The following is a 17,042-nucleotide window of genomic DNA, read 5'->3' on the forward strand; positions in this document are numbered from 1 at the left end:
GAATTAGAAAAGTGAAGTTCTTAATTATTCAAGTAATCGATAATTGGAAATTATAATTAACTAATTTTTTTAAAAGTTAGTAATTAGAGTACATAAGTTCTTAATTATTCAAGTAATCGATAATTGGAAATTATAATTAATTAATTTTTTTAAAAATTAGTAATTAGAGTACATAAGTATCTAATTATTCAGATAATTGATAATTTTGAAAGAACAATTACGTAATTTTTTTAAAAATCGGTAATCCGCATGAGCTAAATTTTAATTACTTGGTTATTGAGTATTTATTTGATCTCAATTACAAGTTATAAATTTATTGATTAACAATCGAATATTAATTATCGAATTTTAAAATATTAGAAATACATTATTGTCTAATTACTGAATGTTTAAGTAATGAATAATATTCAATGCAGCAGTTATACAATTTCTTAACACAGAGTTATTAGTGGTAATGAAATTGACGAAAATATCGTTTTTGCCGAACACTGCACAATAGGCGATTTGCGAGATTAAAAATAAATAAAAAAAAAATGTGATGTAAAGTGTTGAGTGTTTCTGCATTTCTTTTTCCTCCACTGCTTATTACATTCTTAATATTATAGTTATATTTTAAAATATATTTTTTTGTCTTATCAACATCGAAAGTTGGATTTTCAAGCACCAAGCGGAGGGCGCAAGCTATACCATTTTTGGCAATCTATAGTTTGGTTAACTTTCCTCGAACTTGTATCGAAAAGTAACCTCTCTCTCTCTATCTGTCTCTACATTCCTACGCGACTTAAAACATTTTTGACTGTTTCTCTTCCAAATTCAACTTCCGCCGTTGATATGACAAAAAATGTTATCCGATACTTTATGCTCAAAAGTAGGAACCTTGACAGACTTAAAGTGCTGACACGCGTTTGAGGCTATGGATACATTCTCATTAAGACCTCGTACTATATCCGGTCTTGATAAGAAAGCGCCCATAGCTTCAAACTCGTGACGTCACTTCAAGCTGTCAGAATCCCGACCGTGCCGCATACGTATCGAAAATAAATATTTTTTCTCAGTTTAATAAATTGAAAACAATAAATTCTGTTCTTTATAAAGAAATATAAAAGCATAACCGATAAAAATACACTAGAATTTTTACAATTCGAAGTTGGCGCGATTTATTCTATGCAACGTTGCCACACTGTGTTAAATCACGTGATTTATTTATTTTTAAGTATAGTGGACTGATATTCTCGTGAATTTTTTATCTTTTGCATTGAAATATTTTTTAAAGCCTTTGTCAAAAAATTTTCATTTTATTTTTAACGTATTTCATGACAGTTGATTAATTGAAATAGAAGTTTGTTGTCTTTTAATCATTATAAGAGTTAGTCGTATAAATCGATATATGAGTATCTCGCCAATATTCTCTATAGGCTACATGTTAAATTTCAATTTTTAATAATTTATTTAACAATAACCCTTCGTCAGATCTATTCCGAAAGTTAATTTAGACGTATGAGATAGCAATTCATAACATATCAAAAAATTAGATTCTGATCTTGAAAAGTGCATTTATGTCCGAGCAACCTTAAGTTGAATTAAATCAATTCAAGAATATTAATAATTGTTGAGTTTCAGGATGGATTGATGATATTAATAAATCTTCAACTTAATAAATCTTAAATTGAATTAAATGAATAATTTTAGTTGGGTAAAATAAACGACTGTTAATGATTTCAAAAAAATGAATCTTATACTGTGTAACGTAGATATTTCTTATATACTCAATAAACCCAATAATTACTCAAAAATTCTTACTCAATAAATTTACTCAAAAACTCAAAACTCAAATTACACGAAATCGGGCTACGTTACACTTCGCCCACTAATCACCCCTCTCATCTCCTCCAGATCCTGACGGGCGCCAGCCGACTTTTATTTCCCCGGTATCGGCAACCGGTCTAAACGTACACGTAAATTAAAACCTAAAAACTATACCCTTTGGAGATGAGAGACATGAACGGTGGTAGCGGCATGTCCTGGTGCGCTCAGTATGCTAGGTTGTGGAGAGAGGGTCGTGGTTCTTTTCCTGCGAAAGAAGCCGATTAATTAACCAATATAAAAGACATAAAATAACAAAACAAAACTAAATAAAATACAATAAAGATGACGCGAGAGCAACGCGGAGTGCCTGAAAGACCCACGGTCCAGTACGCTCGGTACATCACGCAAATAAATACCTGGGCAAGACATTGGGAACCTCTCGACGACGACGAAACACAAAACTTAATACACTACTACGTAAGATATAAAATAAACTATAAATAAATAATGCGGTAATTTACGACAGTTAATTAATACGACAGACGGCTCCAAGAGCACCATACACAGAGCAACAAGCTCCAAAACGACAGCAGTCCACGGTTGCGGTCGAGGTCCACCATGGCGACTCTCCAACCCACCACCGCTTACTCTGACTCCAAACTCGACTACTGGGTCGACTCGTTCACGAGCGACGCCAATTCTTCACTATTTTCTTCAACGGTAGTTACCCGACTGTTCCACGATAATCTCCCACTCGCTTCATTCCTTCTCTTTTAATCTCACATTCTCGCTTCTCCATCCATTCTTACCTTCACAAGCATACAAGCCGTGGACTCACGGGCCTTCCCGTAATGTCACTCCCCATGATATCTGAAGTTAACGAATTGTTGGCTTCCTCGAGCATCGCAAACGAGGCCTGCCATTCCCCCAATGAACGTACACGTACCCCAGCTAACTCCGGGTACCACCACGAAGGGGCGGCGACATCTCAGTCGCACCTTCGCAATCACCACGTCAACCCCGAGGGCTAAGCCTAGGCCTAGTCGTCATCACTGGTCGGGAGGCACGTTATCTTGGCCACTATCCGCGACACAGCTAGACATCCCCCGTTAAATCCACGCTCCATCACACAGACACTCCAAAACATACCACATACCGTACACGTACACTATCGCACACTTAACTTATCATACACATTTATACTCCATATCTTCAACTCGTTATCTACTACACTCAACTCAACACACATACTCACGTTTTATCTCTCTATCACACCGACTCACACGTACTCCAACCTTCAAACTCCATTTCCTCAGCAATGTAACGTCACAACTGATAATAGTTTTCCAGTAAATTTTAAATTGAAGTAACTGAATTCTAAAATGTTGTCACGATCGGAGAAAGTGAAAGCGATGAGCGAAGGGTTACCTTTAATGCAATATAAGGGTTATATTTATAGCAATATAAGTGCTATCTTAGTGCACGCTTTTTTGTTCACCAAATAGCTGTTCGCCCATTCAACTGTTTCCACGACATTCGTGTGCGTTATACGATTATCTGCCTGCGACAAGTAAATTTAAGTGCGACAAGTAAACTTTTAGTTTGCGTGTTGCTTAACCCGAGTTTTACTGACCGGAGTTGTATTTGTATATAGTGTTTTGACCGGAATTGTTTTTGTACCGAGTCGTTTTGACTGGAGTTGTTTTGCCCTAGAGCCCCTTGAGACGGGTGTTAGGGGTTTCGAGGAGGGTTCCGGGATCTATGGTCAGAGAAGAGCTTAGCAGGGATGAGATGGTAGTAAGAGCAGGAATGAGAGCGTGGGGGTATGAAAAACGAATAGAGGAAAGAAAAGGAGGAGAGCTGGAGTGAAGATGTAGGTTAGAAATGAGGACAAGAGTGAAAGCGGGAAAAAGCGGAGAAATGTGGGAAGGTAAGAGAAAAGACTATTACGAGAAAAGAGGGTGGGATTTAGCAGAGGTAGAGAAGAAATGAGAGAATGGAGAAATGAGAGGGGAAAGGGTAACGGAAGCAGATAGGAAAAGGCAGTGGAAGGATAGATGAAAAAAGATTAGGGATTCGAAGGGAAATAGAGAATATAAATATATAAAGAGGATAGGGGTACCGAGGTATTTGAAGAGGAGCTAAAAGGAAGAAAAGTGAAGAAGGGTGGCGAGGTTCAGACTTGAGGATGTAATGAACGGGGCTAGGTATTGGGGAAAAGAGGAGGAACGGATATGTAGGATGTGTTGATACAAGAGACATGGGAACACGTATGGGTGGTTTGCTCGGGATTCGGGGTAGAAAAAGGGTGGCGGGAGATGAGGAAGGAAGTGTTAGGGAAGGATGGGCAAAGGGAAAACTGAATTAAAGAATTGGAGATGAGGGGGGAAGGAGGGGAAGATAGTTAGGTAAAGAGCAACGGAAACGGAGGTCACGGGATGTGTGTGAGGGAGTGAAGGAATAAGTAAAGGTAAATGAGTTGTTTCTTTGAGAGTTTCTTTTTCTATTGATGCCCTGGAGTGTGAAGGATGAAGGGTGGAAGATTGGAATATGTAAAGGAGTGTTTTGTAGGACAAGATTTTAGGATTAAGAAATATTTGATGTAAAACGGTTGTTTATATTTAAAAATATCTATGTATATGTTGATTTTTTTCTATTTTTATGTAGTTGTGAAGTGAAAGTCAGGTTATAACCCGCAAGGGATATTTAGAAACCAATAAAAAAAAACAATAATTAAAATCACACTAGTGGTCTTCCGTACTCTCGTTGAATCTGTAGTTTTTCAAGTAACCAGTATTTCAAACTTGGAATATCGGTGACTCATGAGTCTTGAAGCATTGTGAAAAAAATTTTAGGAAAGATGATCTAAAAAATATGGATTTTTAACATCTCAAAACATATAAATTGGCATTTGTAAGGTCTCGATCAGTTTGTAAAAATTTTCTAAAAAGTTTATTTTTGACAACTTGATAATTTTATCCAAAATATTTTTACACATTAGATTTCATCACATGGTCAAACCGATGATTTTTGTTTTGTTTATACATAGGTGGAGATATGAAAATGGATATGAGTATAACACCTCAACCAGGTGAGAATGGATTCGCGCAATGGCTTGATGCAATGAAAATGGTGGCAAGATTATCAGAAGGAATACCTCATGAATTTCGTAAAAAGGTATAGTATCTATAATTGATTAATCTAGTACTGTTACATTTTAATTAAATATCGGAATCGTTTATCATAAATATAAACGCTATTCATTAGTTATGGTTGATACTAGCAGACCGTCATTTAGAGCAGCGAGGAATCGACTGGAAAAAAGTAGAAAAACTTTGTTTCAACGAGTGGACAAGCGCAGATGACGAAAAGCTTGGTATCCAAATTGTGAAGGTAAGACTTTAGAATCAATTACATTCTAAATCAAATAATACTATTTACAATTATCAATTATATAAAAAATCAATAAAAAGTTCCATGTTAAGGACGACAGTATTTAGTTCTATTCCAATAAAGAATTGAAAAATTAAACATAACGATTTCAAAGTATAACTTCTAACCACGAATACAAGTCAAATATAATTGAATTTATACTGATTTTTTAAAATTAAGATTTGATTAGACGTAAACGTTTTCAGGTCCTAAGGAACAATTTTGACTATTTTCAGAGTGATAGCTGTGTGTGTTCAAGTTTCCGTGTGCGCATGCGCGTACGTGTGTGTGTCTATGCATGTGAATTTTCGATAAATTTGTGACGAACAAACCGATCTAACCGTCGTGACAATCGAAAAGGTTCTTTAGAATTTCGATTTTGTGTAAATTGGACATCGTTTAGTTAGATAGATATTGAAATACATTAATGGAAAATATTGAAGAAACAGAAAAATTCTAAGAATATATTGGTTAGTTTGTAACAGGGTCAAATAGATTCCAATGACTATTTATTAAGATCTAAATTTGGATTTGTCCACGGTCGATAACGGGTCGTAATTATAACCCGGTTTAGTAAATAAAGTGATTCGACATGTCACCGGGTGTCGCTAATCAGTGAGACCCGAACATTCGTCCCTCTCTTTGACTAATTAATTTAGTAGGGATGAGTTTTCCGGGGGTAAATCAAAGAGACCCGAATCGAAGAGTTATAAGGGAGTGAAATGCCAAAAATAGAGAGAGTCAGTCGGACGACCGAAGGCGATGGACGCCTAAGTGAAGACAAGAGTTAGTGAACGACAAAAGTGATCAGACACATTGTAATACAAGGTTATCTAGTACATTGCGAATTAAATAATAAAATTTGTGACGGAAGCAAAAATACGAGGACGAAATCCGGACAACGGAAACCTGAAAAAGAAAACCACTAACATCGAGCGATTGCTAGCAGCCGGGGCAGATCATCACTATAAGTTCCAAGGACTGCTGAAATTAAAATTAGAGGTAAATTATAATTAATTCAGGCCTCTGATTAATTTTATTAATCTGGCAAATTAATTATATTATATTACTTAATATCTTTCGGTTGATCACGCGTAAAGAAACGGATAGTTCAGGCTTTCCAGCCGTTCAATCTCGTGTTCTCGAAAGTTCTATCGCGTCTCGTTTTGTCGCCATTAAGTGTTCGAAACTCTGTAGTATTTATTCAAGGCTCCACAGCCAGAATAAAATAAAATTATCGCATAAATAATCCGGTCATTAAAACTATTAATTTATTAATTTATTTCAGGCTCTCCAGCCGTTATAAATTAATTTATTAATTGATCTCAAGGGGTTATATCCACTTGTGATTTTCAAAAAATCGAATTTTTTTTTTTGTAATTTTTTGAATGTACATATATTCAAGAATATTCTCTGAAAATTTCAAATCGATCCGACAATTAGTTTCGGAGATATGAGCGTATTAGTAAGGACGTCTCCGAGCGTTCGAAAGTAGGCAGAGCACGAGCCGGAGTAGCAGCTATTTCTCGTAGCCGCTATACTTTTGTTCTCGACTTATATTGTGTTTGGGACCCTAAAATAATAATACAAAAGGTCTAGTTTATACTTGAAACCTATGTTGAGGAATTTTAAGTTAAAAATATGTGAATTCATCAGTTAAAAGTGATTTCCACGTAGACAAGTTGTGTTTGTGCTCAGTTTGTGTATTTCTCAGTGTGTAAGGTTCAATTAATTAAAGTAAATGTTATTTGAGTGCTATGGGATTATCACTTGGACCCAATGCTCATTCCTACGCGAGTAAAGACGACGCAGAGCGCATCTCAATTTCGGACGCAATAGCGCAAGGGTCGACGCGCGAGGGGAGAATGGCTCGTAGACAACAACAATTAAACATTTTGGAGGCAAACGACGAAGCAGAGGGTTCCTCTTATGATGCTGGAATAGATGACACGATGTAAGTTGAAAAAAAAAATTTTAATTTAGTGTAAATCGTTCCCGAAACTTTAAACGTGTTTATCTCAAAACCGTGTTTTCAGAGTCGGTGAGCAAAATTTCTCCGAAACCGCTAAACCGATCGGTTTGAAATTTTTACACGACTTACTCAGATATATTTTTCAGGTAATGATCGAAGGAATAAGGTTTTGGACAATAATTTCGATTTTTTAAGCCACTTCAAAGTGAAAAATTTTCATGAAAAATTGAATTTTTTTTTTGAACAGCCGCCATTTTGTCAAAAATCAAAATTTTGACTAGACCTTCGATCATTACCTGTATTTATTTATTACAAAACTAAATATTTTTGGTTTTTGGTTTTCAGATAATTTGGACCAGAGATATCTTGCTCACCGCCAAGCACCTTTTTTTGGAGGTCTCTCCGCAGATCATCTACAGGAGCTAGGGGATCCAATATTTTTTTAAATAAACCGCTGATTGTTAAAGTACATTAAATTCTGTTTAAGTACATTTTTTCCATTAATGTATAAAATAAAATGCCTCTTGGAAAAAAATTCACAAAAAAACGCGTTTTTTCTGCCTCGCAAGTGGATATAACCCCTTAAGATTAATACAGGCTGGAATTTATTCCGTCGGCCGCATTAATTCTAAGATTCATTAATTCAATCGATTTACTCTATCAACGTCAATAAAATCGGGAACCGTGTGACGCCAATTCACCGGCCTAAAATTCTAGTCAACCCGAAATCAAATTCTAGTCATTACGTGATTATTAAATTTATTTTAAGTTAATTAAAATATCTAAAAACTAAATAAAAGATACTAGAGTTTGGGTATATTAAATTTTGAGTAAAGTTGAGAAAACGGATTATTTTGAATGTGAAATAAATTTAATTGTGAAAATTGTCAGTGAAGAATTTAGAAATTGAAAGTTATAAATGAATAATAATTGTGGTAAATTAATCAGAGAAAATAATGAGAGGGAAATTATAAGTGGCAAAAATTAATTAATTTATAAATTACGTTAAACAAAAATAAATTAATTGATTGGAGAGACAGTGAATTATGAATTGTAAAAATTTAAGTGGGAAAAGTTACGGAGTATTGTTAAAACTAGAGTCAATTAATTCGTAGAGTCAAGTTAGAGTAAAGAAACTGTGTCTGTGATGTAAGTCCGGTGGACAAAGATTAAGTTAGGTTTAAGATATGTCCGGTGGACACTAGGAAATAAGAAAATGCGGGTTAACGTCCTGTGGACGGTTGTTTAAAGTAGAATTTAAGGAAAATAAGGTTTAACGTCCGGTGGACGGTTTTTTAAAGAGAGTGTGTGTGTGTGTGTGTTACGTCCGGAAGACGCTTAAAATACGTGTGTGAGAGTGTGAAAAACGTCCAGTGGACACAATTAGTTTGTCATAAGGAATAATTAGTTTGTCATAAGAATTTAGTTTGTCATAAGGTTATAATTGTCATTAAGGGAAAATAAATATAAAAGCAAGGTGCTTATACTGGTTAAAATTGGAATTAAAGTCTTAAATAAATTTATTTCAGCCTGTTCATCATTCCTCTCCTCTCTCACAAAATTATAAAATTTACGAACGACCCTGAGCATATGATAAAATTAATTTAACATCCGGTTCTGAAGGCCGAGTCCATCTTACAGTGGCGCCCTAATATTCGTCTATAATACTTAGGTGCGACCAGACTTGGCAAGCTAATCACTCTGTCATAAGTTTCGGAAGGCTGTATCTTTGTTAAAAAATCCGTATCGAGATTTTGAAAAAATAGTTAAATGATTAAAATCTCTAGTCTTTAGGTCTTCTGATCAAATTTTTGGAAGAGCTACAAATATCACACAATCATGAGAAATGATGCGAGACAGAAATTTTCCAAATTGTTCTTTTTAACTCCCCGCTAAGAAAATTGTAAATTTTTCAAAAATTCGGGAAGTTATTGGTTTCGTTCCGATTTACGAAAATTGAATTTTCATCAGATGTCGATGTTTTGAGGTCCTAGGAAGCTATTCTGACTAATTTCAAGATGATGTCCGAGTGTATGTGTGTATGTATGTACGTACCTGTATCTTTTGAACGAATGAACCGATATTGAACTTTAAGGTGTCATTCGACGCAGCTTGTCAATATCTTGAAGCTGTGGGAAATTGAGCTTGATCGGTAAGGCTCGTTCAGAGATATTCCAAAACTAAAATTGTTTCAAAAATGTTTTTTATGGATAACTTTTAATGTGCTCAATAGATTGATTTTAAAATCGACTGGGCTCTAAAGCTTTATAAGCCGCGTCGAATGCCACCTCAACCATCAAAATCGGTTCATTCGTTCAAGAGAAACCGTTGTCGAAAGAGTTAAAAAAAATTTTTTTATATTTTTTTTGAAATATCTCAAAAACGACTCGACGAATCGAATTCAAAATTTGATCAGCTTTAGAACTTGATAAAACGCGTCGATTGCCACCTCAACCGTCTTAATTGGTTTTTTTGTTTGAGAGATATCGTTAGAGAAAAAATGGTAAACAACTATTTTTTTCGAAAAGAACGGCATACAAAAGTATTTTCGAGCTCGAAAATGTATTCACGACAGAGTGTTCGAGCTCACGGAGCTCGAAAACAGCGGGAAGTTTTAGGGCTGGCCCGCAGGGTGAACCAATAGACAAATTTTTAACTTCCCGCTAAGAAAATCGACGATTTTCGAAAAATCGGGAAGTTATTGTTTTCACCCCGATTTTTGAAAGTCGAGTTTTCGTCAGATGTCGACGTTTTAAGGTCCTAGGAAGCTATTCTGACTATTTTCAGAATGATGTCCGAGTGTATGTGTGTGTGTGTGTGTGTGTGTGTGTGAGTGTAAACTCTTTGTAACAATTTAACCAATGAATCGATTTGGATGGTTGGGGTGGCAATCGGATGAGCTTGTTGGCGCTCAACTTTCCTGAAAATTTCAGATCATTTGATCAAGCAGACTCGAAAATATCGGCGAATTACGAAAAAAAAAAATTTATTTTTTAGTTTTTTAGTGACTTCTCAGAAACGATTTGAACGATCGACTTCAAAATTTAATCAGCTTTAGAACTTTATAAACCGCGTCGAATGCCACCTCAACCATCTCAATCGGTTAATTTGTTCGAGAGAAATCGTCGGCGAAAAAAAATGATAAAAAACGGTTTTTTTCGATTATCTTTGAAGTGACTCATCCGATCAATTTCAAAATCTAATCAGCTCTAGAACTCAATAAAACGCGCCGAATGCCACCCCAAACGTCACAATCGGTTTATTAGTTCAAAAAATATCAGCGCTGAAAAGTTACAAAAATAACAGAAAATGTTATTTCTTCCGGATAAATCAAAATATAATGTACTAAATGTTTTTGAAATCATACTAACTCTTTCTGTTTATAGTCTCTTTCGATTATCATTTAATATAATCCAACTTGTTCTTTAGTTTAAAACATATTATCAGCAAAAAAATTGAGAAAATCCAGTTTTTAATGTTTTTCTCGGATATTTCATATATTATTGCTCTGACCTAAGTCAAAACTCACTCAAATCTCGATTTTGATCACTGACATTGATTTCTGCCTTAATACATTTATTTCATTGAACATAATCAAGAATAAAAATTTAAAAACCGCTTCTTCATTAACAATTTTCGATTCTTAACTTGTCAAACTTTAGCAAAAAACGCAACTTGGTAGAGCTTGAAAAGCTCATAAAAAATAACCGCAGGTAATAGCATTTTCGATCTAGAAGAGCTCGAAAATATATTCAGAGTAATGTTTTCAAGCTCCTTGAGCTCGAAAACAGCGGGAAGTTTTGGGGCTGGCCCGCAGAGTCAACCAACGCCCAGATTTCTTTTCAAGGATCTACGCGCTGACGAAAATGTTTTCCAGCTTAACTAATGTATAGGTCAGTTAGCACATTTATTCAGATTTAATTTGCGTTTTTTATGAGCTGTGCCCGACAATTTGTTGCTGAGATCTTAGCTATTAAACAAAGAAGGATCTTGTTGGCTTTGATTATCGATATTGCAGCTACTAATGATCACACAGAAAATCGGAGGGTGGCTTTGAATAATTTAAAAAATTCTCTACAAGACCCATTCATAATTTTTTATAAAAAATAATTTTTTTATTCGTAACATCTATTAGAAATAAGTACAAAAAATTGACTTTTTCGGTTTTACAGTAAATCAACCTGTTCAGTGTTACGTCCAGCTAAATGCTGAACGTTATATTTTATTGCTAATTTTGTTTTATTGATGAAAATCGAGCCGACGACCAGATTTTATTTTTTTCTATTATTATTTTTATTTTTTTGATAATTTTTATTGATAAGGCATGACGTACTTGTAAAAATGCTTTTAAGGGATTAAGACTTGTTTGCTTTGACATTTTTTGAAATGCTAGAGCAAACACCTAAACGTAATCTTAATGACCCCTCGGGCAATTGTAAAGGCCCAAAGGCCATCTGGAAACACTTTTCGTAGAAAACAAAAATATTTATCAACAAAAAGTGTACGTGGAACATAAATTTTGAGCTAAAAATAATATAATCTTAATCCCTTACTTTCTCTTTAAGTGCACTTTGTCGAGACATCGTGGCATCACAAAACAAATAGAAAATCTAATTTTAATGACGAAATGGTCATTAACTGAAACTCAATGATTTAAAACAAATGAAAAAAATATTTAAATAAACAATTTAAAAGAATAAATAAAATAGGAAAATATTCAAATAATAAATAGCAATCCAATAAATAATTTTTAAAAACAAAACTCAAATATATACTACAAGAAAAATTGATAATCTCTAAATTCAAATATATAACTCTTCAACTTCAACTACACGAAAAATTAATAATCAAATAAATAATCTCTACACGTAATATTATTATTCAAATATATAACTCATCAACTCCAACTACAAGAATAATTAATAATTCAATAATAATTTCTAAAACATAGACTTTTTAAATAAATAAAAGAATAATTCAATTTATAAACTTCAATTGAAAGAATAATTAAAAATATAATTAAAAATTCATACAAAAACGTCATGAGTAATTTAAAATTTAAGATAGAAAATATAATTTTTACTTTTAATATTACAAATAGAGTCGGCTGCTAGCCACCTATCTTAAATTCAAATTAGGATTTAATTGACCAACAAAATTAATAATTTTCAAGTTAAATAAAACCTATAATAATAATTAAATAATATAGGCTCAACGCCAATTTAAATAATATAAATGTTAACTAAAATTGATATTTTAAGCTTATAATTATAACATTAAATAAATTTATAAATAAATTTAAATAATATTATTATTGATGAATTTAAGTAATATTGTTATAAATAAATTAAGTAATATTATTATAAATGAATTTAAATAATATTATTATAGATAATTTTAATGATATTATCATAAATAAATTTGAGTAATATTATTATAAATAAATTTAAACAATAAGTATAAATAAATTTAAATATTTAAATTTTTATATTTTTATAAGTAAAATATTGTACATGTGGGTGTATGTGTGGGTGCGCACGCACATAGGTCCACATAGGGGCATGCCCTTCCCACCTTCCTAAGGTAAAAATCATAGAGAAAGGGAAAGGTCCCATAGGAACTGTGCTCCGATTGGACACAGATTTCCCCCAAAACAGTACTTTGAGTAGACCAGATAAGAGATTATAAAAAGTGTCGTCGAACGGTTCGACTCGAACCAAAAATCGAGGCAGTTCGGCTCAGTCCAGTTTAGTTCCGGTTGATTAAGGAAAGGAAATACAAGTGTCCTCACACTTTTTCCGTATTAGTTCAGCACTAATTTCCTTTTTTTTTATTTTCGAGTGTCCTCACACTGAAAATTAATTCAACTATATTTTTTGATTTTCGAGTGTCCTCACACTGAAAATTGATTCAAATATTTTATTTCAAGTGTCTTCACACTGAAAATTAATTCAAATATTTTGCAAGTGTCCACACACTCAAGTCCATTCAATTATCGTGCAAGTGCTTCCTCATTTAAACTCTTCAATATTTCGCGAGTACTTTTTGTAATCTCTATTTAGTCCATTCAGTGTAATAAACCAAGCTAATAGCTGCGATCTCAGGTACTGTAATTTTCAAGTTACTTTATATATAATTATATGTCAAATTATTTTGTATTCAATCGGTTATTGAAATTACTCTCATGGTAACGACTTCATATATAAATTCAGATTCATACTACTTAGCGTCGGCTGATAGCCACCTAATATACAGACAAACCCAAATTCATAGACTCTAGTGTCGGCCGTTAACCACCTAGTATTTTCATAGAATATTTTAAGTTATAGCGTTAGAATTTTTATTTGTAAAATTTTGTATTTGTAAAATTATATCTCTGGTCTCAATATAGATAATTAATTGTAATTTAAGTTTTATTAATCTTCAACCCAGACAAACATCCTCACAGATTCCCAGTCTATAAGCCGTTGGCTTGGACTAAAATAAATATAAAATTAAGTCCGTATCTGGACGTAACATCAGTCATAATCATGTTCGCTCTAAGTGAAGTTCGGGTATCTTTGCTACATCCGGAAGTAGCCAAACTACTAACTAACTTTGAAGTCAGGTTATTGGTGGATCACTTACAATTTGGGACCTGTACGTACTTTCTGGCTTTATTGTTGCGTCCAGCTGACTCAAGAGCCCAGCTATTAACCAACCAATTGAAAAAGTTGGCGGCTAACTACTACATATTGACGCCTTTTGAGGCAAGTAGCAAAATTTGCTTCGGCATCCATGATGCACACGTCACCATCGCGCGGCAAGTGAAGGATACGTACAGGATTCGCTTTTTATTGCTAAATTATTCTCGATAAGTAGTTCGTGATTTCAAGGCAACTACTCATTGAGTTAATAACGATTCTCGCTGTGAATTAAATTAATTAACTTGCCACGTGTTCTCGTTACATTCACCAACAACCACGCGTCACATTTTTTTTCTCGTGATAATTTTTCTAGATGCATTCACTACTATTTTTTTTTTATTTTTAATTGTTTTCTAGTATATAGCCGTAGTAACGGCCTTTTACACTTTTTGCCTTTATATCGCAACTGCTTTACTTCTCTTTCTGCCTTCATTGTGCGGCTGTGGCCCGACTTGTGCTTATACTGTACTGCATCATTACGGTGATGCCCTACAACCTCCCTTGTGCAATGGAGGTGTAGTGGCGTAGGGAAACCACAGAGAAAACCTAGCCAGTACAGTTTCGGTTTGGGTGAAGCTCCAGTGATCGATAAAATTCCCATTTTACCGATCACTGGATCTTCATCCCGCGCCTAACGGTCAGAGACCTTCTTTCGAACCCAACGCGTGGCTAAACGGTCACCCAGCCAAATCGTAACCATGCTCAATGCTACTTAACTTCGGTGATCGCCCGAGCCACGCGCATGCCGAACGGCTGCCTCAGCCGCTTATAGCATTCACTACTATTTAACATTGAATTAATTGTCGCATTCACTATGGCGAATTTTCGACCAATAAAATTTAGTGTACATAACTTTCAATAAATACTAAATTATTATTTGTAATTTTCAGCGTTACAATTATTAATTACTAGGCAAGCCATATCTGCAGGGGACTCAATTTGTTCATCGTCTCATTTCACACAACCACTAGGTAATGGATATAGGGGAAAATCCTAATGTCACTACGTTTTTTTTTCAATTGAACTTGCACAAAGAAGAAGGATTTCTTGGAGCAAGCAAAATTTTTCATTATGAAATGAAAACAAAAAATTTCTAAGGACTAGAAAAAATTTCTTGGTGCAAAAAATTTTTGCTTAGCAAGAAAATTTTTTATCGTCCCAAGAAAATTTTCTTCTTCAATTCATAATGCAAGGAATTTCTTAGAACAAGTAATAAATTTCCTGAAGTGAGTAAGAATTTTTTGTGCCAAGAAATCCTATTTTAGTGTGTGCCCTTCGTAACCCTGTAAAGTTTCACATTGACCCATTGAACCGTTTTTCCGTAGTAATTGATCAAAGGTATGCCGAATAATGAAATCAAAAACATTTACCATTGAAAAATGTTTTTTAAGAAATTGATTTTTTCGAAATTTTTTTTTTTATATTTTTTTTCCTAATCATCTTCACGATACTCTTGATATTAAGAAAATCAATTGTGATGATGATAAGGAAAAAAAATATCATAGAAATCAGTTTTTATTCTTTTGTTATGTCCAAAATGGTAGCTTGTACCGTAATATTTTGGACAAATTATTATAATTATTATTTTCGGCCCTCGTCTTTCAACCACTAGACCGGGATCACACTGAGTGTAATTATCTGGGAGGTGTGTTGAAATAAAAGATGTTTGATGTACAAATTAAATTACTATATATTATAAAATTGAAAAATTCGATGATATGAATACAATAAACTTGATATTATTTTATGAAAGTATTAGGTGGCTAGTCAGCCGACTCTAATGTACAATAAATTTCGTTTTAATAACTAGAGAGGACTATAGAATTTTAGATACAATACAACTTTTACGATATTTCCGTGTGTTGGGAATGTTTTTGTTTTTAATACAACATAAACTTAAAAATTACAGTACCTGTAGTCGCAGCAACTGGATGTTTGTATAATTGTAGTTTTCACTGGCTCTAGGTATTACTTTCGCTAACAATTTATTTTAACAGTTGAATTTAAACTTATAAAACCACTAATTTTAATAAAACTCTTAATAATGTAAGTGTGCGGACACTTGTATAAAATAAACTAGTACGGAACTAGTGTAAAAGCGTGAGAACGCTGTATAAAATGGAACTAGTAGGGAACTAGTGTAAAAGTGTGAGAACACTTGTATAAAATTGAACTAGTACGGAACTAGTGTAACTTAATTTTTGTGAAGATACTGTGACTTGAACTTCACTGCCTCAATGGACCTCTTGTCCGGGATTAACTATATTAGTGTTTTACGACCCTTTTTATGTTTTCTTATCGGATCCTATTTCGTCTATTGTTTGGGGGAAAACTGTGTCCAATCGAAACACAGTTCCTATGGGTCCTTTTTCTTTCTCTAAGATTTTCACCTGAGGGAATCGGTAAGGGCACACCCCTATGTGGGCCTATTTGCGTGCGCATCCACACATCCATCCACATGTACAATGTTTTACTTATAACAATATTTTAAATTTAAATGTTTAAATTTATTTATTACTTTTTGTAATGTTGTGATTTGTTAACTTAAAATATTAATTTTAATTAACATTATATTTTTTGATTGGCGTTGAGCCTATATTATTTATTCATTGTTATAAGTTTTCTACTATTTTTGTTAGTCAATTAAATCTTAATTTGAATTTAAAATAGGTGACTAGCAGTCGACTCTATTTATAATATTAAGAAATTATAATAGTATTACGTTTAGAAATTATTTATTTGATTATTAGTTATTCTTTTAATATTTGAATCTAAGAAATATTATGTTTCAGAAATTATTTATTCGGTTGTTATTTGGTATTGTCATGCTTGATTTGTAATTGCCCTGGGATTATTCTTGCGTCTTCGGGTTTAACATACATTTGGCACCTGAAACTGAAACAGTGTGAGTAGTCTTGGTCAATCACACCAGCTCGAAGTGACAAAATACCCGTGAGGGTTTAATGTTTTTTGAAGTGAGCAATGCTTGCTTAATGACATTATTGGGGATAAACGGCTGTACATTTGATATTATAATTCTCTTGTTTAGGGTAAACAATGGCTTTATCGGGAGTCTATTACCTTCTACATGAATGTATTTGTGGGTATTAACGAGGGTTTGGGCTAATTCTTTACTTGCTACATAT

At 33.6% G+C, this 17,042-nt stretch overlaps 1 protein-coding gene across 6 annotated transcripts in view; it reads left to right on the forward strand.

The window, feature by feature from the left end:
• LOC130663026 (uncharacterized) overlaps positions 1 to 17,042 on the forward strand; it is a 490,048-nt gene that overhangs the window by 264,952 nt on the left and 208,054 nt on the right. For 3 of the 6 annotated variants that reach the window (XM_057462055.1, XM_057462056.1, XM_057462057.1), the window contains 2 exons: positions 4,856 to 4,983; positions 5,074 to 5,199. In XM_057462055.1, coding sequence (XP_057318038.1) covers positions 4,856 to 4,983; positions 5,074 to 5,199 — 254 coding nt within the window. Of the gene's footprint in view, positions 1 to 4,853; positions 4,984 to 5,073; positions 5,200 to 17,042 lie in introns of those variants that run through there. The other 3 variants (XM_057462061.1, XM_057462060.1, XM_057462059.1) reach the window with 3 other exon arrangements.

This window comes from Microplitis mediator, chromosome 2 (assembly GCF_029852145.1).
Source record: "Microplitis mediator isolate UGA2020A chromosome 2, iyMicMedi2.1, whole genome shotgun sequence".
NCBI lineage: Eukaryota > Metazoa > Arthropoda > Insecta > Hymenoptera > Braconidae > Microplitis > Microplitis mediator.